This window comes from Natrix helvetica (genome assembly GCF_964273705.1).
Source record: "Natrix helvetica genome assembly, chromosome: Z".
NCBI classification, from domain to species: Eukaryota; Metazoa; Chordata; class Lepidosauria; order Squamata; family Natricidae; genus Natrix; species Natrix helvetica.
This window is the reverse complement of record NC_138554.1, coordinates 37,558,427-37,581,720: the sequence shown is the minus strand read 5'-3', so window position 1 is coordinate 37,581,720 and position 23,294 is coordinate 37,558,427. Positions and strand designations below refer to the sequence as shown.

General features: G+C 39.4%; 1 protein-coding gene across 1 annotated transcript; it reads left to right on the top strand.

Annotated features, from left to right (window-relative positions):
- Positions 1–757: 757 nt before the first annotated feature.
- On the top strand, positions 758–12,741 carry LIN7B (lin-7 homolog B, crumbs cell polarity complex component). Its single transcript, XM_081932537.1, has 6 exons — positions 758–869; positions 1,372–1,490; positions 2,187–2,258; positions 4,099–4,308; positions 5,773–5,936; positions 8,496–12,741. Exons 1-6 carry the CDS (start codon positions 833–835, stop codon positions 8,515–8,517), a joined length of 624 nt encoding a protein of 207 aa, XP_081788663.1. The 5' UTR covers positions 758–832; the 3' UTR covers positions 8,518–12,741.
- Positions 12,742–23,294: the final 10,553 nt, after the last annotated feature.

Genomic DNA, 23,294 nt, shown 5'->3' with positions numbered 1-23,294 from the left:
TCAGTTTTTCTGGTGTGACTACAAGAAGTGGTTTGCCATTGCTTTCTTAAATCTGTGTACACCCTTGTTTTAAACTTCCGAGCTGTTGCTGTCCAAGCCAAATAAGCTTCGCCAAGTGCTGTTCTTTAATGAGATAGTTTTGCAAAACAGTGTACTGTTGCATAATTAAATCACAAGCAATGAAAGTATTTGCTTACAAGTCACAGCAGGTTCCTCTGATATTCATTTAGGTAGCAGGAGTTGTTGGAAATGAGCTTCCAATATAACAAAAGACCTTTAGACGCCTGAATGAAAATAAAAATTTGTACAAGATACCAAATTTGTAGCAGAAAGTCTTGCAAATTCTTCCTGAGTGCAGAAATGAGTTTAACTGGCTCCTATCCCTGCGAAATAAAAAGGCTTGACTGCTTTGATGTCGTGGGGAAGGCAGGCAGGCACCATGGGTGTATTTTGCTTATGTAAAGATTCGTCCAGCGATTCCAGGCACGTTCGACGAGAATCCATCTTACGTTTAAGAGAAAATTAGGCACCTGCTGCTTATACACTGTCGGCTCTAAGCCAAATTATGGAGGAGGCGTAGGTTTAGAATCTATGAACGTTGAACTTTCAGCTATCGGGCTTCGTAGCGCCTTCCTTTTTCTGGGCAACAGAAGAGGCTCCTGCCTGACCTCAGTAACGCCCGGGAAACAGGGTCCTCAAAACACGTGCCCAGGCAGACACGCGCATCAGTAGCCCGGAGGTAGTGCTGCGTGCCGGCTTGCAAAATCCTACACGCACTTCCCACCCTTCCGCTTTGACGTGCGAGGCGGCGGTGGGGTTCTCGGACGCGAAGATGGCAGCGCTGGCGGAGCCTCTGGGGCTGGAGAGAGGTAAGGATGGAGATAGCTTTGCCTCGGAACGAAGGTTCGCGTCGAATGTGTCTGGTGAACCGAAGAGAGAAATGGTAGGGCAGCCTCTGGAGCGAAGGAGGGGATGTGATCGAAGCTGGAATCTAATCGCCCCAACTGGCGAGAGAGAGGACGGAGTATCTGCAGACTTCTGGGGAGGGCTGGTGACATAAGAGTCGCCGTGGGTTCGGCGGCAGAAGAGCAGGGATGGGAAGGTGAGGACATGCGGTGCTTTCTGCTAGAATATGGTGGAAACTGCTGCTAGATTTCCTTTCTGGCCAGGGCCCCGGTCGAGGAGACCCGAGCCAGGTTCTCTTCGTATCTCCCCTTTCCCTAGGTAGTGAGAAGCAGCGCCCCGGAACGGCGAAAGCCAAAAGCCGTGGCTAGGTTACACTCTTCCTCCACTCGCCTTCAGTTCGGGCCCAAATGCCCTCTACGACTCCCGTTCTCTTTCTTGTATTAATATTATTATTTTATTTTGCAGATGTGGCTCGAGCGGTCGAATTGCTGGAGCGGCTGCAACGCAGTGGGGAGGTGCCCCCCCAGAAATTGCAAGCCCTTCAGAGGGTGCTACAGAGCAAATTCTGCTGTGCCATAAGGGAGGTGAGATTGAGAAGTTTGTCCTATTTAAGTTGCCCCTCCTTACTTCTGCCTTCCATATTTCTGCTTGTGTTTAACCTCCCCCCCCCCCCACCTTTAGGGATGAGCTGCTTTAGAAAGATATTCGGGAGTTGGGGAGGCGGAGTTAAGGATGATGGTTAGAGTGCCAGTTTTTCAAAATACATTTAGTATAAATGCTGATGGGTTTCTACCCTGTGCTTAGGCTGGGCCAAAAGATGGTTAGGAAATTTTGTTGGAACCTAATCTTTATCTTATTGCTTATTAACCCGGCCCATGTTAAGAGGGTATTTGTTTGGGTATAAACGGCTATATTACAAAACAGTCAGCATTTGTTCTGAAGGTCCTCTCCTCCTTTCCCAGCACCCAGTCACAATTCTTCATCACCTCCTAACATGTAATTTCTGGTAATTGCACAGTTGGTGTAATACATATCATGATACCATTCTCCTTTCAATCCACCCCCTACTACCATTTCAACCTTTTACTCTGTATCAGATTCTCTCCAAGAATTTAGCTTAACCTCTTCCTTTTCTGACTGATAGTTATTTCTGGTTTTTTTATTCCTTTAGCCCCCCCTTTTCTTTTATTACCAATTGCACCTAACCTGGATCTTGAATTTTGCAGAGTCTTGCCATTGGAAAACAACCTCCTTATATCCTCTCTTGTATTTCTGGACAGGTTTATGAGCAGCTGTATGACACTTTGGATATCTCGGGAAGTGCTGAGATCCGGGCACATGCTACTGCTAAGGTAATTCAACAAGCTTGTTATGGTGCTACTACTGATAGTGCTGTAGAAGTTTGTATGTATGTCTTGCTCTCTGCAAATCTAGAAAAAAACACAACTCTTTAAAGTTGTTACTGACAAGTGCCATAGCCACATCCATGTGTTTTCAAATCATATTTTCCCTTTCAAGTCTTCATCTCTTCTCACCCCATTTGCATTCTCTAATTTTCCAGAATGGTAAGCAATCCAGTGCTCTCCAGATACCCCATCCTTTGATTTCCTTTTAAGGATTCAGGATATACTAGGGTTGTGTAAATAATGAATTGGATTTGAATGTACAAAAGTGTTTTGAGACATATGGGGGCAGTCAGTAATATGTGTCTACCCTCCACAGCTGCAGCACAACCTGAGATATGATGTATTTGATTTCAGACATGTGTTATGCGCCTACACCTAGTGGGTGTGGGTGGGCAGGGGTAATTCCATAACTTTGCATTTCCTTCCAAAACGAAATACATCTGGCATTAATATCTCTGTGTAAGATATCTGCTCATGTTGTGCCTGCTTTATATTATTGTTATATTTTTCCTTTTGATTTTCTAATCATTACTTCAATGTGCTCAATATAATTAATATTTATTCATGCTTGGTCAAATATTTTGGGAATGAAACGTGGATTAGGAATTTTTGAAACAATTATTTTAAATACTGGAAGAATGTGAACAAAATAAAACGATGGCTACCTATACATGCCTGAGTATCATAGAAGTAGTCATTGGTAGTAACTCATCCTACTGGGTATATGTATTCTTGGAACTCAAGGGTGAAAACCTTTCATTTGTGACTAAAAGAAAGAAAGAAATATATCTGTTGTGAGAAACAGTGTCACATTCCTTAAAACTTCTGAAATGGAAATAGTTCCAAAAATCCCCATTATACTAATTTATTTATTGCCTCACCTGCTCTTCTACGAAAAACGTTCTCTGAGGCATTACATAAAAATAATTCTTTATAAAAATAAGTATCTTTAAGATTCCTAATTAAGGGATATGACTGAGCAATGACTACAGGATGAGAAATAAAAGCTCCTAAAATATCAAATTGATACATGATCATAGATCATATTGACTTTTTAATGTTACAGTAAATGTATATAGAGGTAAGCTTTGCCTTTTTCTTAACATTTGGTAAACTGTTACCTAATGCTTGTAATTTATAAATTCTTATTTTTTTCTTTGTGTTTCTCTTCTCCTTCCTTGCTTTCTGGTCCTCCTCCTCCTCCGCTTTCTGTTTCTCCTGAAAAATAAAATAAAGTCGATATGGTGGCAGCAACCATGCAATTAAAACCTCTCTGCTTTTTAAAGTGTATTGCACTTGCGACACACATTAAAAAGGAGGCAGAGCTTTGATTGTGTGGTTGCAGTTGCCACCTTCACTCTTCCTCCTACTGTACCTCTATATTTGAAGCAAAGGGGACTGGGAGGAAGAAGAAAATGAGGTTGGAAGTTTACACATGTTGCATGTGTAGAAGAAACTCATACATTTGCTACATGGTATTGATTTTCTTTTCAGAATTTAAGCTTCCTTTTTTGTTTTTAAACACATTTCCAAAATCAACATATGTAGAATTATTTTAATTCATCCAATTTGGATATTTGTCATTAGATGCTCAATTTCCTCTAATAGTCGTGCTACAAAGCTATGTGCCAAATTGTGATAACAGAACACGGAAGTAACCTCAAATATAATTTCTATGCAGAAATTTGTTTACAGTATCAGAACTAGAAATTCTTTAAAATTTGTACTGTTTGGCATGTTGTGATTGTTGACTTGGAATCTCCTGGTCTTTCCTTTGTGTATGCAGGCAACAGTGGCAGCCTTTGCAGCTAGTGAGGGCCATGCGCACCCCCGGGTGGTCGAGCTGCCAAAGACAGATGAGGGCCTAGGCTTTAACATCATGGGGGGCAAGGAGCAGAACTCTCCCATCTATATTTCTCGCATCATCCCAGGAGGTGTTGCTGATCGCCATGGTGGGCTGAAGCGTGGAGATCAACTGCTGTCTGTCAATGGTGTGGTAGGTATTGTGTGAGGGGAGACATGGGACCTTCTATGTCTGTATGGCAAAGATGTAGAGATGTGCATGGTATTTTGGGGCACTGATTGTCAACTTCCTGATTCCAGTGAAGGGTGAAGGACAAGTGTGTTAGGCAGACAAAGTGTCTTTCAGCAAATAGTGGGGTAGAATCTGTTGCAGAGTTGAGGGGAAGACAGAAAAGATTGACTAGCCTTGAATTACTGATGTAGAGTGAGAGACTGAGGGGGATTGTCCCTAAACATTTACATGGTTTTATCCCGTAATATCTGCAACAAATGCCTTAACTTGGCAAAATTCCTGTCAATAGGTGAAGTAGCATAAGCATACCACTCTGCGTCATTCCTGGTTCCTGTGCCTGACAAATAGAGAGGTGTGTACCTTCTGCCAGTCTTACCTAGTATCAGGTGGCCTGGGAATAGGGAAATTTTAATTTTGTACCATTCTTCCAGAATTGCTCCAGGCCACTGTGGGAAATGATAAACTGTCATTTTAATTTCACACAATACTTTGGCATAATGCTTCATTGAGCAAACAGAAAGGCAGCTCTCTCAGATCCAGCTTCTCTTCACCCTTAGAACGTAAATACTTAAAGCTCAGAATAGGCATCGGGTGAGGCTTGTAGTGCGGAAAAGGCCCAAAGTCCTCTGCTTACGCTGGGCTTGGGATAAAATAGGTAGGTTGGTTAAGGATTTGAGAGCATTTCAATGAGCAGAACCTCCATTTTGGATAAATAACTTTAAAAGATGATATTTTTAGCAATTATTAAGGTTTATAGCAATTTATGCATGAGGAAAATAATTTATGACATGAAATAAATCTACATATTGATTATGTAAGACATCAGTCTGTATTACAGGATATGTGGTAGCTGAGATAATCCTCTCTTCTGCCCTCCCTTAAACTGGCATTCTCCTAAAACCTAAGCTGGTACAATTCTCTGAACTACAGTCCCAATATATCCAGAGGGCATCCATTTGTAGAAGAAGCTATACATTAACAGCAAATCTTTATGAAGCCAAAACAATATAATGCATACTCTTAAGTCATTCATTGGAATATGGCTCCAGAAACATCTTTTTGTGAAAAGGGACACTACTATAAGTTGTAGCAGAACCTTTCATTACAAATCCCAGCTCAGTGACAAGAACCATGCTCATTGCCAAAGAAATACAGGGCAAATAAGGGGGGAAATGGTTTGAATGATCTTTTTAGAGGTATTATTGCCTGGAAATCTGAATATCCACCCTCTCCTCTCCGTAGCATTTTTGTCTGAAGTAGCACTTACATAAATTTGTAATTTAAGGTAGAAAAGGTGGCAGTTCCTCACCAACCCCACCAGTGATGTGGGGAGCAGGATTGTGGGCATGATTGTAAGAGGAACAGCCCTCCTCCCCCTTCCCCCTCCTCCCGAAGACCCTGCCTTTTTTGTCTCCCATCTTGTAGAGCGTGGAGGGTGAGCAACATGAGCGGGCAGTGGAACTTCTGAAAGCAGCACAAGGCACAGTGAAACTGGTTGTGCGTTACACACCCAAAGTACTTGAAGAGATGGAGGCACGCTTTGAGAAGATGAGGACAGCACGGCGCCGGCAGCAACACAACAGTTACTCGTAAGAATTGATTCTGAAATAAGTATTGAGAATTACAGGTACCCACCAGGTTGCCAGCTTTTGTTTCAGAGGCAAGAGAAGAAGTTGGTGGCTTCCCCCCCCCTACTCCCCCATTCCTGAAAACACCAGCTTCTTTCTGTACTTTAGACAAAAGTCCCCAACCTGTCTTGCACCAGGGACCAGTTTTCAAAGAACAACAGTCTTCCACAAACTGGGCTGGAGGGTTTCGCATGCAACCTAGATCCTGTTCATGCACAGATGAAGCTTCACTCGCTCGCCGCTTCTGTGGCCTGGTTCCTCACAGGCCATGAACAGGTGTCAGTCCACTGCCCAGAAGTTGGGGACCACTGCTTTAGAAGATTGTCTTGTCTTCTAAGCAAAAATATTATAGAGTGGATGGTTAATTTTGTGGGTATTTAAAAGATATTCAAAAGAGAGCGATATTTGTAATGTATCTTTTAGTGAAGCAGTTCAGGAAGACGGTTTTAAGTTCATTGGGAAATCTAAGAAAAAAGCTCCATTCATTCATTCATTCATTCATTCATTCATTCATTCATTCATTCATTCTATTTGCCACCTATCTCTCTATAGGCCTACTGTGGAGGCCTACAACAATAAAATGGGGAAAAGATAAAAAATAACAATAGCAAAGGAGAAAATCAATAAAAATAGTGCAAATATAATAATATGGAATTAAAAGGATGAGTAGAGGGGGGAGCAGGAAGTGCAGAGGGGAGGTAGGGTCAGCAAGTTAGTCCAGCAGCCACTTTCTATATTTTACTCACCTATCGGGTCCCCAGGCCAACTGGCAGAGCCAAATCTTCAAATTTGTGGAAGGATACGAGGGAGGGGCAAATCTTATTGGGGATGGGGAGGAGATTCCAGAAGCCCAGCGTTATAACAGAGAAGGCTCTTCTCATGGATTCCAAGCACAACAGAGCAGGAGTATCAAGGACTATGGGCCAGATCCGGCCCACAGGATGCTTTGATCTGGCCTGCGGGGCCGCCCTGAAAACAGCGAAGCACTGGCCTGTGATGCCTCTGCCAGCAAAAAATGGAGCTCAGGGGGGCCACATGCAGCCCTCCCGAGTTCTGTTTTCACCGGCAGAGGGTTGCAGGAGGCCGTTGCAGCTGAAAATGGACCTTGGGAGGCCATTTTCTCTGGCATAGAACTCGGGCCACCACAGACACCCCTGACACGAGTGATGTCGAGCTGGCCAAGCTGACTCCGCCCCACCGAGGTCAAACACATCCCTGATGCAGCCCTCAATGAAATCAAGTTTGACTCCCCTGCCATAGAGCTACCCTCATCACCAGGTTACCAGGTGGATATGTAAAGTTGAGTATCATCAGCATATTGATGATATTTCAATCCATGGTGATGGATGATCTCACCCAGCGGCTTCGTGTAGATGTCAAAAATAAGTGCAGTGAGTACCGAGCCCTGGGATAAGGCATAAGAGAGGTTGGATCTCTTGCCCTCTATCAATACTGATTGAGACCAACCTTGGAGAAAGGAGCTCAACCAGCACAAAAGTATGTTGCTAAGTCCTAAGCTACGAAGCAGGCCCACGGGATATCCTGGCCAATGGTATTGAAGGCTGCTGAGATGTCAAAGGGAGCCAGGATGGTTGCACTACCTCCATCCTGCTCTTGCCAGAGATCATCCACATGTGTCATTCAATGCGACCTCTGTGTCAATAGCTGGGCCTGAAATCAGACTGAAACGCTGAACATTGTTTTCAGAGGTTCTTCTTGATACAGAGGTTGTTATTTAGGAGCACATTTTCTCTTTCCAATTAATTCGATTGGAGCCATGACTCAGGTTGGGATTGTAATAGAAGATGGAGGACCGAGTCTACTTGCTCCAAGTCAGCATCTGAATTTAAGTTATCCTTTCTTTTCATATCTTGATTTTTTTAAAACACACACACATTGTTGCCAATTTTGCCAATTGTATGTCTAGTTTGGCTTTCAGTGGAATTATCAGCCAAGCATTCAGCTCGGGAGTAAAACAAACTCTTTGCAATCCAAATGCTGTAATCACTTAAACAGTGTTTCTCTGCAACTTTAAGGAGTGTGGGCTTCAATTCCCCTAGCTAACCTGCTAGGTGGGGAATCCTGGCAATTGAAGTGCATATATCTTAAAATTTGTTGAGATGAAGAAACACTGATTTAAGCCACAGTGAACAAATCTAGCTTCAAGTTCCAACAAATCTGAAATGTGGATTTTCATATATTCTGACTATTAGATGTTCTTGTGAAAATCTAAATTTTTTACTCAGTCTTGAGAATTTTGGCTGTAAATTTCTCTAAGCAGATGTCTATCTGTTTAGAGACTTCTGAAACCAGTGCCTGATACTTCCAAGTATTACCTTGTCATTGTTGCAGAACTGAAGGGGCTGGGTTAGGTATATGGAAGACTAGGTGTTTGAGTCCATCAAATGTATATGCTCTGAGAATAGGGAGCACTTAATATTGGTTCCTGCTTGACTATACATAGAATCCATACCGTGTTGCTGTCACACATTTGGTTTTTTTTCTCTTTTATTACTACAGATCCTTGGAGTCCCGGGGATAAATTTGCACAAGAGTTAATTGGGCAGCTGATGAACCTGATCCATCCTCCCTATCCTTTGGAATGGTTTTATCTGTATAGCGGAGACATATTTATCTAGTCCCTTTCCTTGAGTTGGGAGGTGGGCTTCGGTGTACAGTATTTATTCTTTACATTCCTCTTATTTAAAAAGATGTTTGGTGTAAACAATTCTATATGTTTGTGCAACACCTTAACCTTTGTGAAACTGCAGACAATAGATACAAAACTACCAAGAGAATCATCCAAGCCTCTGATATATAGAGCTATGAAAGAAAAATATACTCTTCCACAAGAAAACTTAAAGGTGCTTTCACCACTATAGGCAAAGAAACTCCATTTATCCAATTTTCCAGCAATTCCCAACATCATTGCTGCACTTTTGGTATAGGAAAGGTTTTTATGTTAAATAAGCAGCGCTAATGAGATGTACTGTGATTCTAGATAAAGCATTAGACGTATTCTGTATTCATCACATTGTTAGGTGTCCATATTGTTCTTTCAGTCTCGCTTCCATGACAGGGTTATTGTGAGGAAAAAATAACAAACATGTTGTATGTTTGGTGCACTGATTGGGAGAGGCAGATAGTAACAATAGCAACAATTTGGGAGGGAGAAGATAATCTGAGGACATTAAGATGATATCATAGTTAATCAAAACAATTTTCTTTTGTCCACATTAGAACATAATACAGCATTTACAGGAGACAGATATGGGAAACATCAGTTTCAGACTTCTTGATTGTACCCTCGGTCTCCTGCTCTGTAAAATAAGAATACAATTGCCCAAGATCTAAAAGAGTTGGAGTAAAATTCCACGAAGGAATGAATTACAGAGTATTCCTGAGATACAAAATACTACAGATATATGCATAAATGAAGTGTATTCCATTATGGTATGAAAGAGGAGAGAAGTTCCTACTCCCCCAGTGACATCAGAATAGAATCTATAGTATGTTTTATCAGCTGTTTCCAGCACGGTTTCTCATCCTTGGAAACTTGAAGATGTGTGGATGTCAACTCCCAGAATTCCCTAGCCAAAATGTTATTCTAAACTGGTATTTATTTGGAAGCAAATTTATTGGGGACCGCAAGCAAGATGTAAGTGGTAACCTCTTATTTTTTTTATCCCTTTGTGTCACCCCACTTTTCACTGCCTCCAGTTTATTCTCTTTCTCTGACGCCTTTCTACCTCCTTTCTACCTTCCCAGTTGGTGGCCAGAGGAAAGGAACCAGCAGCATGAACAAGGTGTTTGCAGAGAGCTTTTGTATCATGTTGAGCTCTAGAGGTTTTCTGCCCCTCTTCCTTTTTCATGGCAGAACAGCGAAGTATGGAGCAAGGGGGGAATAGTGTAGGAGCGAATGCAGTGTTTTTTATCTGTCTACCAGCAGGAGGGGATATTACTACAGTGATAAACTAAAAACCACCCTTCTCGTTTTATTCAGCAAGCTAGACTGCATTCTACAATACACACAATCTAGTTCTTTTATTAATCCACTGTCTCTTCTTGCACTTTCGAACACTAAGCCAATAAATTAAGCCATGAAAAACTAACCAAGAGGAACACTAATCAAGCTGCATATGTAAACCCAACTGCTAGATCTTTTACTCACCTGGGTCAAATGGGTATATCAACCTAACCAAAGAATTTTAGGCTGAGATAGCCATTACTGGGAGTTGGCATGAAATTGATCAAGATTCAAAGCCTTTAAGTGGTCATGGAATGCAATAAGGAAGGGCTGAGGCAGAGTCGGTGTACTGGCATGACCAAGACCTCTGATTTTCATGGAGGAGCATGTAACAGGCGTGGTCTTTAACTCCACTTATGCAATCCTTGGGTCCAGTACAGGTAGTCCTCAGCTTAAACCATTTGTTTACCAACAGTTCGAAGTTACAGCTGTACTGAAAAAGTGACTTATGATTGGCTCTTTTGTCTATGACTGTTGCAGTATTTTTGTATTCGGGTTATCAAAATTTGGTTGCTTGGCAACCGGCATGTATTTACAGTAGTCCCAGGATCATGTGATCACCATTTGTGGCCTTCCCAGCCAGCTTCCAATAAGCAAAGACAATGGGGGGGGGGGGGGGAAGAAGAGCAGATTTGCTTGTTACATGATTTATCCCAATACCTGCAATGATTTGCTTAACCACCATGGGAAAAATGGTCATAAAATTGGGACCGAGTCACTTAACAACCTTTGCTTAGCAACAGAAAGTCTGGTCCCAATTATGGTTGTAAGTTGAGGCATACCTGTACTGCTGCCACAACACCTACTTATTTTGCTGCCAAACCTTGGCTGTGTATTCATAGACTTTTAACAGTGCATTTTTTTCTCTTTTCTCCAAGATAAGCCCATTTCTTATCAACATGGAAAATAACTAAAGGAGTCCTCGCCCGGCACATGGCTTGGCAGCTTTTTAACTCAAAATGCAATATAGAACAGACGTCCCCAATCTTTTTTAGTTTATGGCATCCTTGGTGGCTTTGTAATTTTTTCATAATGCTCCGAGGCCAAAACTGTGAACTATCTTAAATTAATAGTTTGCTTGCTGTCTGACAGATGTCAAATATCACTGTGTTTTCCTTAAAAAATTAAATATCCCATGGTGCCCTTGTGACTTTGTAGCCACATCCTAGGATAGAAATAAAATTCAAACCTAACCTTATATTTAATTCTAGAGGAATTCTGCTTCTAAAAAATAAATCATAAAACTTTGGGGGAAGTTGAAACTATACTCCAATAAATCTGTTTGCATTCTTCAAAAACCCCATGAGAAAAAAAAATGTTGGATCCTTACTCTGCATACAGTGGTTTCCTCATGCTGATGTTAGTTGTGGTGTTCTTCCCTGCCCTGTTGAGGATATGGTCCATATGCAGCATTATGGTCAGAGGAAGTAGGCATAGTTTTCAGTGTGTTGGCTAAGAACTTAAGCATTCACTAGAAAGCTTGCTATTTAAAAGTTTTGAACTTGTAGAAATACTTATCATATTGTATCTTTGATAGGCAATTAAGTCCCAGGAAATGTAGAGGACTCCTGGACATTAGTACTGTGTATCTCATTATTTAACCCTTTCCGCTCAGGGGCTATCTTAATGAAACCCCCACTCCTAAAAGTGCATTGGTTGGGAATAGCAAGAGTCTGCTTCCTCACCCCCAATCAAATAATAGCTTTGGCTCCTTTTTGGGGGGAGGGGTAGAGAGTGGGGAGGCACTAACACTTTGTTCTTGCTAATTATCTGTCTACCAGTTGATGCTATTTGTGCTTTTTAAATCCTTGTTTTATCCAAAGATGCACTTAATTAGTTTAGCCCTGACAAGGTTTCATGAGCAGTTGATTATTTAAAACCTCACCCAGAATTAAGCTACGGCTGATGTTTAATTATTATAGTCAGCCCTATGCTAGTATAATAAGCATCAGTAAGAAGGATTCAGAATGCAAAGGGGATCTTTAGAGAGACATTCTTTCAAGATCTCCATCCGCCTATGGGGATTGATATGCTTGTAATTGTTATATCATTGTTTGGCTTGTCTTTAAATCTTCCTTTGTCCTGTCCTGTTTGGGAAGTACTCTTCTTCACACTGTTATTGACATAGTACTTGTCAACAACCTCACCATAGAGCTGCTTGCAAGTAACCACATTGTCATTGTTCCTGACATACATACTGTATACTAAATTTTAAAAAAGACGAGGAAAAAAAAGGCGAAAGATTTATACGATCTGAAGAGAAACCAGAGTATGGACAAGGAAATTATTTGGCTGGGATTACACTACGACCTGACGCTAAGGATCACCTGAAACTACTAGGTAGTCTTCGTCATTCTTGGAGTGAAGAAGTGCCAGAGTTATTTGTGAAATTGCAACAAATTAAAGATGTGTGTGTAAATACATTAGTAAATGAAGCATGGTATTTAAGAGAGCAGGCTTGAAACGGAGTATAGCAATATTTCTGGCATCTTTTCTCCTCATGTTGAAAAAGTTGTGGAGGCAAGTGTTGGCATCCCAACTAGAGAATTATGATACAAATGTATGTACCAATGCTTGAGAAACAACTTATGTCCAGGGCTTTGTCTAATCAAAGCAAGATAAAGTTATTGTCATTTACACAGAAATATACTCTTGTGTTACATTACAGGCTGGTCAATTCTTCTACAGCAGGAAGGCAAGTGAAGAGAAAAAATGAAAATAAAATGTAAGAAAATGAAATTCTGTTTCTATGGGAGCATGACGTAGGTGTGACACATGGTGATGTTCCTAGAAGTAAGGCCAGAAATGGGTGACTTATTTTACTAGTTGTATTATTTCGAGTGGACTGCATATAGAGATGTAATAGCAGTGGCTTGTGTTCCTGTTGGTTCCCACTTTCTTTACTCCAGATAAATCCATATACCACTTATTGCCAGGAAGAAAGTAAGTGGCAACTCCTTTCTGCAAGTGGCTTGATGTGTCAGTGAGATGTGTGTTCTCACTGTGAGCACCAAAGGTTCATTAAGAATCTAAAATCATTATTATGTATAGTAAGCTCAGAGATTTAGGAGAAAGTGAAAAGAAAAGAAAGGACTGAACATTCCTTTTTTGAATAGGCTGGTTTCAGACACCTTCAGCTCAAGAACAATACCTGCTCTCTCAGTGAGGCTATCGTTTAAATACACATTTATGGAACATGTCTATCCAGTCCAGATCTCCCTCCCTAAAACAGTATATTGCAACAAGTTTCCCTGACCTCCATTTGTTGTTGAAATCCACTTGGTTTTAGCCCACTGGCTGTTGGTTGGGGCTCTGTCCTTATCTTAACTTTAAAGAGGAAAACACAAAAGAACAGAACACCAAAGTGGGGACCATTATCAAAACTCACCTGAAAGGGATATCCCGTTTGGCTCCTTAAGGTTTGAATTTCATAGGCTTCTGTGTTCTCTGCCCATTATAAATCATCTGGGATTGACAGGTCAGCTACCTTTTCTTTCGGTTATGAATTCAAGCCCTTGAGTTAATTGAGAAAAAATATATAATAATATTGAGTAAATGTATCCCGTATTCACAGAATTGCTTCTAAATCTGCATTTAGACATTACATAGCTGAGGAATTTTTTCAGTGCCTTCCTCCCCCCCCAAAAAAAACCTACAAATATGATTAATTGGAAAATGTTGGATAGACTTTTGCCCATGTTAAAGGTAGGTTTTTAAGGCATGGCTTGCCTGATCATGAGTGCTTTGGTTGTAAGTTTCAAAGGAAACACCTCTTTTCCAGTTAAGTGCTGAAACAAGACTAATATGCCGTCCCTCCCCTACACATGGACATATAAATCAATAATGTCATAATTGTACATTTATTAATTACATTCAAACATACTTGCAAATATATTAAAAAGAGGATAGGTACTTCTATGAAAGATAATAAAAATTAATACAAATTAAAATTTGGTTTTGTAAAAGTTAAATTTCCCCCCTTTCCCTTTTAGCTCCATGGACCCCAGACTAATGTACTGGCTGCACTCCTCTCTCCTCGGGCCTGCTCTTTTCTACCCATTTAGAGCTCTGGCAAGAATACGGCTGCAGCAATGTAGTCAGACAGTTTTTATAACTATTTTTTCAGTAATAATTGTTATTGTATCAGTAATTGCAATCAAGTAATCAGTAATTGTTTTTCAAGAACCACTACAGCCTGGGTTGCTGTTTGAGAAACACTGTCACAAATTTTAAACCGATTGGGCTTCCTATTAAATAGTGGGATATTTGTATCAATATAAATGTTTGCCTCACACTGACTTGTGATTGTGTGTGTGCATAAATGCCTACATAGTTAACATAATGGTTAAGATGTTAAACTGAGACACCCAGTTTGAGTTCTGACTTATTCCTCTGAATTCACCTGAGTGGCTTTGGCCTAACCCTCTTCACAGAGCCATCCCAACCTAGCCCACTTCACAGGATTCCTGAGGAAATAAAATGAGAGGAAGCCCCCCAGGTATACCATGTTGAATTCTTAGAGAAAGGCAAGATAGAAGTGCAATAAATAAATAATGTCTTACGCATGCAGTGGAAGTTTTCAGTTGTTTATGTACCTGTCAGGATGATCTAATGTTAGTGTTTTCCCAGCAACAAGAAGTCTTTATAAAATTTTGCCCCATCATTTTTGCCAGAAATCAATCCAGTTTGAACAATTCAATCCAAATATGCCATTTCATCATGAGCGCAGCTCAAACTGCTGGAGGTAGGATCTTAACAATACAATTTTAACATAAGAGAAAAATAACTATTTTTTACTATTTACCATCTATTTTATATATGCTATATCTGTTAAAGATATTTTTAAAAAAATATTCCTTCAAAAGAACATTAAGCACGAAACACTAATGAGAACAAAAGAAAATCCTGTAAATATGCCCAGATAAAATCAGTTAAGCAAGTAACTGAGGCTACTTTAAAAATTAAGATAAAAGCAACTTAACAAAACAGAAGCAACCCTGCAAACCAGGAGAAGAAACAATTCATTTTCATCCAAGTCTGAAAGGATTAAGGGCTTAAGTAGCTACCACAGAGAAGGTGCCACTTTCTTAAAGGCCCCTTTTTATAGGCCATTAATCCTCCAACTGATGTTCATGTGGTGTGCTTCTCATTTTTTTTTTGAGCAATAAGAAATTTCAGAAGCAACAATAATAGGCTGATTTTCTTTTGGAAGGGAGAGAGAAGACCAGAGGCTTAACGCCTGTCTAGTTGATTTATGATCATGACACAAACAGCAGAAGCAGAGGTTAGCAGGTACTCCTAAAAGGCAAAATATTAGTGGAAAATAATTTGGCAATGAGCTCTCCTAAACTGCACACTGATCAGAACTCCTATCTCTGTGCCACTAAAATAACTGCCAATTGCATCTTTCTCACAGATTGGCTCACAATATATACTAAAGCTAAATTTAAATTAAAAGTAATAAAACAAAATTGTTCGCATAACATGGTATGCCCAAATACATAGATAATACTATGGTTCAACCAATAATTTGATTCACCAACACATTAAGGCAATAGCTGTGTCCTCAGAATCACCTACTTTTGAGGGTCACTGGGTTTGGTTCTAAAAATGTTGGCTAGCATCTATATAATGAGCATCTTCTCCAAACTGGTATCCTCCAGATGTATGTTGAATAACTCCCAGAACTTCCTACTCCATGCTCTATAGAAATGTTAAATCAGTACTAGTAATACCTCCAACCAACATAGCCAATCATGTTTTTGATTGTATAATGGGACTTTATAAATATAAATATATATATATGAAATACCATTCACGCATCATAACAAAATCTCCAGAACCGTAAAGCCTACAAACTTGAAATTTGGCATGTATGTTCCTCTTGGCTTCCAGGTACTCGCTTAGAAAGGATTTTTCAAAACGACCATCAGAACATTAGTATTTCTTATATTATTATTAACACACTCTGATGCCAAGGAGTTAGATGTTCTACTCCCCCTCCCCAACTGAAAAGAACTCTTCCAACTGCCACTTGAGTGTAGGCGTGGCCAGGGCGTGACTCCTCCAGCCTGTGGGCTGAGAGTTTGAAGAGGATCAACGGGGCCAGTCTGAGGGAGAGAAGGGGATAAGTAGAAGAGGCCTCTGTGGGGCAAGCTTGAGGAGAGTAGGGGAATAGGAGAGGAGAAGCCTCTGTGGGGCACACTTGAGGGAGAAAAGGGGAGATGAGAGGTTTATGTGGGGCAAGCCTGAGGGAGAGAAGGGGAGAGGAGAGAGGAGAGGCCGATCATAACTACTCATTAATGTTCAAGCTTTAATTGTCAATTTATCAAGCCCAAACACATAATTCCGGAGCTAAGCACGGATATCCAACCAACTAGTTTTATATAAGATTTTCTGCAGCAAAGCTTAAGCTCTCAGAAAAACTGAGATATTTGGCTTTAATAGCCCTCCTCTCTCAATTTACCTACTGGTCGTTAAATGCCAAACCACATTTTCTGCTTGACCCATTGTCAGTATGGGTAACTCCTCAGCTCTTGAGTGCAGAAATAGATACAGGTAATCCTCAACTTATAACAGTTTGCTTCGTGACCATTTGAAGTTGCAACGGTGCTGAAAAAAGTGGCTCATGACCATTTTTCACACGTATGGCCATTGCAGCATCCCCATGATGTGATTTATATTTGGATGCTTTACAACTGACTCACATGTATGATGATTGCAGTGTCCTGGGGTCATTGATCTCCTTTTGCAACCTTCTGACAAGGTCATTGGGGAAACCAGATTCACTTAACAATCATGTTACTAATTGAACAACTGCAATGATTCACTTAACAAATGCGGCAAGAAAAGTTGTAAAATGGGGCAAAATTCACTTAACAATTTTCTCACTGAGCAACCTAAATTTTGGACTCAATTGTGGTCATAAGTTGAGGACTATCTGTACTGTCTTCTTCCCACTCCCAGCTCATTGCAAATGCTCCCTGTTTCTGTATTTTCCAGATCTGATAATGGAAGCAGCTGTTTTACACCCCTCAGCTACCTTAAGTCCTTCAGCATACCTTGTGTCATGAGCTTTGTTCAATTCTAGAATAACAACATAGTTGTGATTATCTCCATGGTCTGGCCTGCTTCCTTCCTTTTTTTGGCTGGGCAATCTGGCTATATGCTCTCTTCTGGGCAACAGTTTCTTTTTTGTTTTGTTTGGAATAATATCTTATAATTGCTCTAACAATTGAGTCCTATCTTGAACCCTAGAAGCTCAGGCTCCACTCAGTCCTTACTTCTCCCTGTAAGCACTGGTTTCATTTCTGTTCAGGTTTAGTGAAGCCTGCTTCCCTTGCTTCCTCATTGCCTTTATTTTATATTTGTTAATACTTGGGAACATTTCTACTCTATTTTTATTAAGCTGACCTATCAGTTCTTCCTTGTTACACATTTTCCATGGACCTACCAAAGTGAAAGAACAACCTGTTCCTACTGCTTTAGTTATCATAGCAATAGTACCATGGTACCATAAGGGAAAAGAAAAAAAAGGGGATTGTTATAGAGTTCAACAAAATATGTAGGAAAGAGGTGTAAAGAAGTGTTTGTGCAGATCTGGAAAAGACATGGAGATGGCAAGGAGGAAATAAATCCCTAAAAAGAAAACAATAAGCTTTGGTGGCTTCTCCATACAGGACCAAACAAGATAGGATTGACTTCCCTGCAGAGAGGAATGGGAAAGAAGCAGGGGAATGACCAATCAGGTCTTGTGGTAGCTTTAGACCAGATTGGGCAGCAGCCCAACTTCACTGCCAACTCATTGCAATCCGCACCGGAATTTCTGAAGTTGGCTTAAGAAATAGATGGATGCAATATGGGAGAACTCCAACAGCTTAGGATGTATTGCAGTATGGCAGGAAGAATCAAAAGGCCATTGACAATTTGGTTTGATAGACTTCAGGTTCTGAATAGGCTTTTTAACTGAAACACCCTCCCCTCCCACATTCTCTAAATTTTCCTGCTTTCATCTGCACCACTCCCACCCTTCATGGCAATACAAGTCTGAGCTGGTTTGGTGGAAGCTGCATCACTTGAAAATGACAACTTAGGCATTTAGATGTCTAACACCACACCCCTTGCTTTCATTCATGTTCTAAACCTCACTTACTTCCAAGACCAAAGAAGACAGCAGAAGTGAAATTCTGCTCTGCCCTGGGTTTGCCACCTAGATATTGAAATCTCATCTTGCATCAGAGGAAAAAAAATCCAAACCAGAATGGAGACTGCTCCCTGCCCAGCAGCTGCATGAGTCACCTCTTCTGTCCTTCCCAAGTTGGTTGAACCAGTTGGGTTGCCCTTTATAGACTTCTCCATTAGTAGGGATGGTGAGAAGGGAGGAGCCATGCCTCGTTCATGGGGATCTTACAGAAAGGCTTTTGAATTTTTGCTGGGCTCAGTTGAGTTTCTGCTCCTCTGTATTGAATCTTTAGCATGCTGCCTTTTTATAGGTTTATTTGTATCACAATAGCTTTTTAAAAAATAGGTTTTGTATGACTCAGAATGCAGGAATCTCATGGGCATCTTACAATAGGCTTTGATATTCAAATCCAGCATTGGGTTTGCCAGGGATAGTGCAGATGGGGATTTATCTGTTTATTAAATTGATAATACAGCCCATATAAATCCCAAATATTAATTCATTAATAAGGAAAATATTACAATTGTGTAAAAGTTCTACGCTAAAGAATTCTGGATTTTAGAGGATTAGATCCAAGTAATTCTTGACTTACAACAACATTGGACCAGAATTATTGTTGTTGGGCTAGGTGATGGTTAAATAACTCATGCCCAATTTTGATGATGTGACTGTGGGGATGCTATGACAATTATAAGTAACTTTTCAGTGCCATTGTAATTTTGAACAGCCATTAAATGAATGGTTGTAAGTTGAGGAGAACCTGTACTTGCAAGAAACTGTGATAAAACAGTAAAAAGTTAGAACATCACCTGATCCTCTTTGGAATTTTTTTTTAAATGGAAGAAGAAAAATATAATAAAATCTATGAGTACAGCTCAAATACTGGTGACTTTGTGGATAGAGTTATGTAATTTGCTCAACTACATGATATGATTTGTTCTCCAATCTATGTTGTTGTTTTTGATTGGCCTAAACCCTACAATTATTTGGTGATCTTCCTTCCAAACGCAAAGGCAGCCCATTCCTGTTTCACTCATCCAAGGCCTTAATTTTTATTTACACCAGAAATGCAATATATCAAATATGGTCTATTAGATATATGTAGAGTAGAACAGAATACTATATTCTATATATAGAATAGAATGTTCTATACAGAAAATAGAATAGATGGGTTGAGAATAGAAGGAGAACTTATCAAATTTGCAGAGGACATCAAACTGGTAGGAATAGCTAACACCCCTGAAGATCCAGATGGATCTCAACAGACATGAACAATTGGCCCTATCTAATAAAATGAAACTCAGTATAGAAAATATATATATAAGGTTTTACAATTAGGCAAGAAAAATCAAAGGTACATGTACAAATTAGATGAAACTTAATAGCAGTAACTTTGATCTTTGGGTTCTAGTGGACAGTCACTTAAATATGTGCCAGCAGTTGCTAAAAAACCAATGCAATCCCAGACCACATTAACAGAGGGATAGACTCAAGATCACATGAAATGCTACTACCACTTTATAATGCCTTGGTTAGACCATACTTGGTTGCCTCAATATGAAAAAGATGTTGAGACTCTGGAAAGAGAAGAGCAACAAAGATGGTTGAGTGCTGGAGGCTAAAACATATGAAGAACGGTTGAAGGAATAGGGAATTGGGTACATGTAATGAAAATAAAGACTGGGGTGGCATGATAGCAGCTGTTTCAATATCTGAGGGGCTGCCATAAAGGAAAGGGAGGTCAATGTATTTTCCAAAGCAACAGAAGCAAGACAAGAAATAATAGATGGAAACTAATCAAGGAGAGGACCAACCTAGAACAAAGAAGAATTTTCCTGACAGAACAATTAACCAGTGGAATTGCTTGCCTTCAAAAGTTGTGGGTGCTCCATCATTAGAGGCTTTTAAGAAGAGACTAGACCGTCATTGTCTGAAATGGATCTCCTGCTAGAGGAGGGAGTTACATTAGAAGACCAAGGTTCCTTCCAACTCTTGTTATTCTGCTCTGTACCTAATCCTGACAGATATATGCAGAAACACCTACACTTAAAAGCAATAAATTATATATTTATAATATAAAGTTCAACATAATTTAAAAATGATGATATAAATAGTACAAATAATATCTCCAAGATCAATACTTTCTTCAGTCATAAGTGGGATGAATAGAACAAATAGAGGCACAGAATAAACCAATATGGAAAAATCTAATCAGACAGAAAAAATGACAAATAAGCTTTGTACTTTCATTTTTGCTTCTTCTGTTTGACCAGGAAAAAAAATCCAGAAATAAGTCTTCCAAATAAATATTTAAGAAATATGAAATCTAATTTCAGAAGATACAACAGCAAGAAGTTGCCAATTTATATACTCTTCATCTGAGACTAAATTAAATTTAAAGGTTGTGGTAAGACTTATTGAAGTGATGGCACATTGAAAAAGATCATCTATATGTTAAATAAGATGGTTGAACTTTAAAGGGTCTTCATTACCTTTTAGAATGCAGTTTTCCCAAGATCTGAAATTTAGAGTTCAGTTCTGAAATTCTTCTAAAAGTATGTGAAATCCTGAAGGCATTTTGAGGTCCCATCTAATGGTGTTTTGTTTTTTTTGCTAAGAATTATGTTGGGTATTGATGGGATAGCATAAATGGGGTATCATTGGGAGTAGAAAACTTTCTTAAAGGAACTGAATTCACCAGAGGCAGATTTTTCATAGCTGCACAAAGTATTTGAAACTGGCACATCCTGTTATTTTTTTTTACCCATGCAATAAATCGGTTATTTGGTTTAGATATTATAACTCTTTTATCTTATGCTTTCTCAACAAAATTTGTTTGGAATTGAATATATCATCTGTTCAACTGTGGGCAGATGGCTTTGTCTTTAACCTTTGCAAGCTTGATCACTTTGGGATCAACATTCTTAAAAGTCAATTAAAATTATATCTCATAAATGAAAAATTAAAGTAAGTCTACCCCTTTGCACATCCACACTGCTTCCAAACACAATGATGCATTTTCTTTATCTTACTATTCAATGTTGTTCACATTAAACTTCCCAGGTAACTTCAAGATGAAAGAGTGGAAATGCCTCATTCACCAGTCAACTACTTGCTTAGTGATTCTGGTTTAAGTAGCCCACACCATTTTTGATTGATTAGATCTTACTCTATAACTCTTTTCCTTTTGATTGTTCTCTCTTTCTTTTAGCATTCCCTGTGTTGACACCCACAATTTCTTGGCATCTCCTGAACTAGCCTCTTGGTACTAAGACACACCCTACTCAGCTGGCAGTAAGGTTCTCTCATGCTCCTCCTCAAAATAGTTGCTGTCAATTCTACCTTTAAAGCATTTTGATGGCAATGAGAGGATTTGAACTGACTTGGCATCGTCTTTGCTTAATCGCTACTCATTTATATGTCAGTTCATACCCCAGTTTCTCCGTGAGAGAGATTGTGGACAAGCTGTAAGAATAATGGAAGAAATGTTAGACATAAACAATCAAGAAACAGAATAAGAGCATTTTTTGCATTAAATGAACTCGCTAATAAATGAGACTAGAAAATTCCTCCTCCAGCTTCTAATATTCTGTTTTTATCCTATTATTAATATTAAAAACACCTTACTGAAGTTTGTATAATTCTTACTTCCTTAATCTTGTACAAATCTGTTTTATCTTTCTTTTTTGTTTTAATATAATTTGGGTTCAATTATTATGAGACTTCTATATTCTTAATTCAATCAATCAAAATAAATACTGCAGAAATTAGAACAAATACAAATTTGTGAGCTTATATGTTTGTTTCCCTTTGGTAAACCACAGCAAAGAATTATTAGAAATGCACAAACAAATGTAAAAACGTAAAGTTCCATTCCATTAGTCTATCATTCTCCTTGGTAACTAACATCTAGTCACAATTCCTTATTTGTATTTACAAACAAATCAGGAACAACCTTAAAGAAAAGAAAGTAATAATGTAATCTAATTATATTGCAGATGAAAGAAGGGCCAATTTCTAAATTGTTCTCTCTATGTTGCTAATCTTTTCTTGTTCCTCTGCAGATTGGCAAGAATCTTTGCAAACTAAAAACAAGTCAAGCCCACTAACAAAACTATCACGATCCCAAATAGTTAGCTCAGATGAAGAAGGAACACCACTCTTTAAGTACTTACCCTGGACCAAATTCATGTATTGGCTTTCAGATTGATATGCTTCTTTCTTCTTCTTCGTTTTAAGTTTTACCCTAAGGTTCTTGAGTGAAGATTTGAAAAATTCCCATCTTTCCCATCATCACAAGAAACAATAATCCAGGAAAGTGATTTCAACATTACAGAATGATTGTTGTGTGCACTATCTAAAATTAACCTACTGCTACTATGGAGACTGGGTGTGGAATAAAAAGGACATTAAAAAAATATTCAGATATGTACAGAAATAGAATCCAGCAAGAAGTCTCTGAAAAAATAACAGAAACTTGAAATTGGAAGGGGCAAATAAGACTGCCCAATGGTGCCTCTTGCTCCAAGCTGCCAACCATAGCATCCCATACAATTGGCTGACCAGCCTCTGCCCGTTTGAACCTCTAGATAATTGGCTCCATTACTGAGCTGTTTTCCTACTAGAATTCTTCCCACCCAACCCCCAAATTAAATTGAAATCTGCATTCTTTTACCTTAAATCCATTATTATATGTCCCTCCCTCTGCAAGAAGACAGACAGAGAAGCTTGCAACATCCTTTCAGATCTATGCCTCCACCCCAATTTTTCTTCTCTATCCCTTCAGTTTTATTTAATGGGCTGAATTTCCAGTCTTCTGATCATCCTCAGTGAGATGCAGGAATGATCAGATAAAGAAGTTGTATCTCTCTATGCAGAAGGATTCAGATGTCATTTGTGATGTCTCCAGGCAAAGCTAGAATAATCCTTTATTGCCAATGGACCAATGGTTTTATCCATTATAAGACTATTCTAATGTTTCCTTCTTGGTACATATGAACAAACCTTAAAAGCAGAATATTCTTCCCCACTGAGGATTGAGGCAGAAAGACTGGTGAAGTCAATGAAGGCAGGACAAGCAGCCATTTTCTCAATTAGAGGAAGCAGCTTG

Excerpts from the sequence above, each read along its gene's own strand:
- LIN7B (XM_081932537.1), top strand. The coding sequence starts at position 833 with ATGGCAGCGCTGGCGGAGCCTCTGGGGCTGGAGAGAG. Across the intron at positions 870-1,371 it reads GCCTCTGGGGCTGGAGAGAG|ATGTGGCTCGAGCGGTCGAA; the intron begins GTAAGGATGGAG and ends TTTATTTTGCAG. Across the intron at positions 4,309-5,772 it reads TGCTGTCTGTCAATGGTGTG|AGCGTGGAGGGTGAGCAACA; the intron begins GTAGGTATTGTG and ends CCCATCTTGTAG.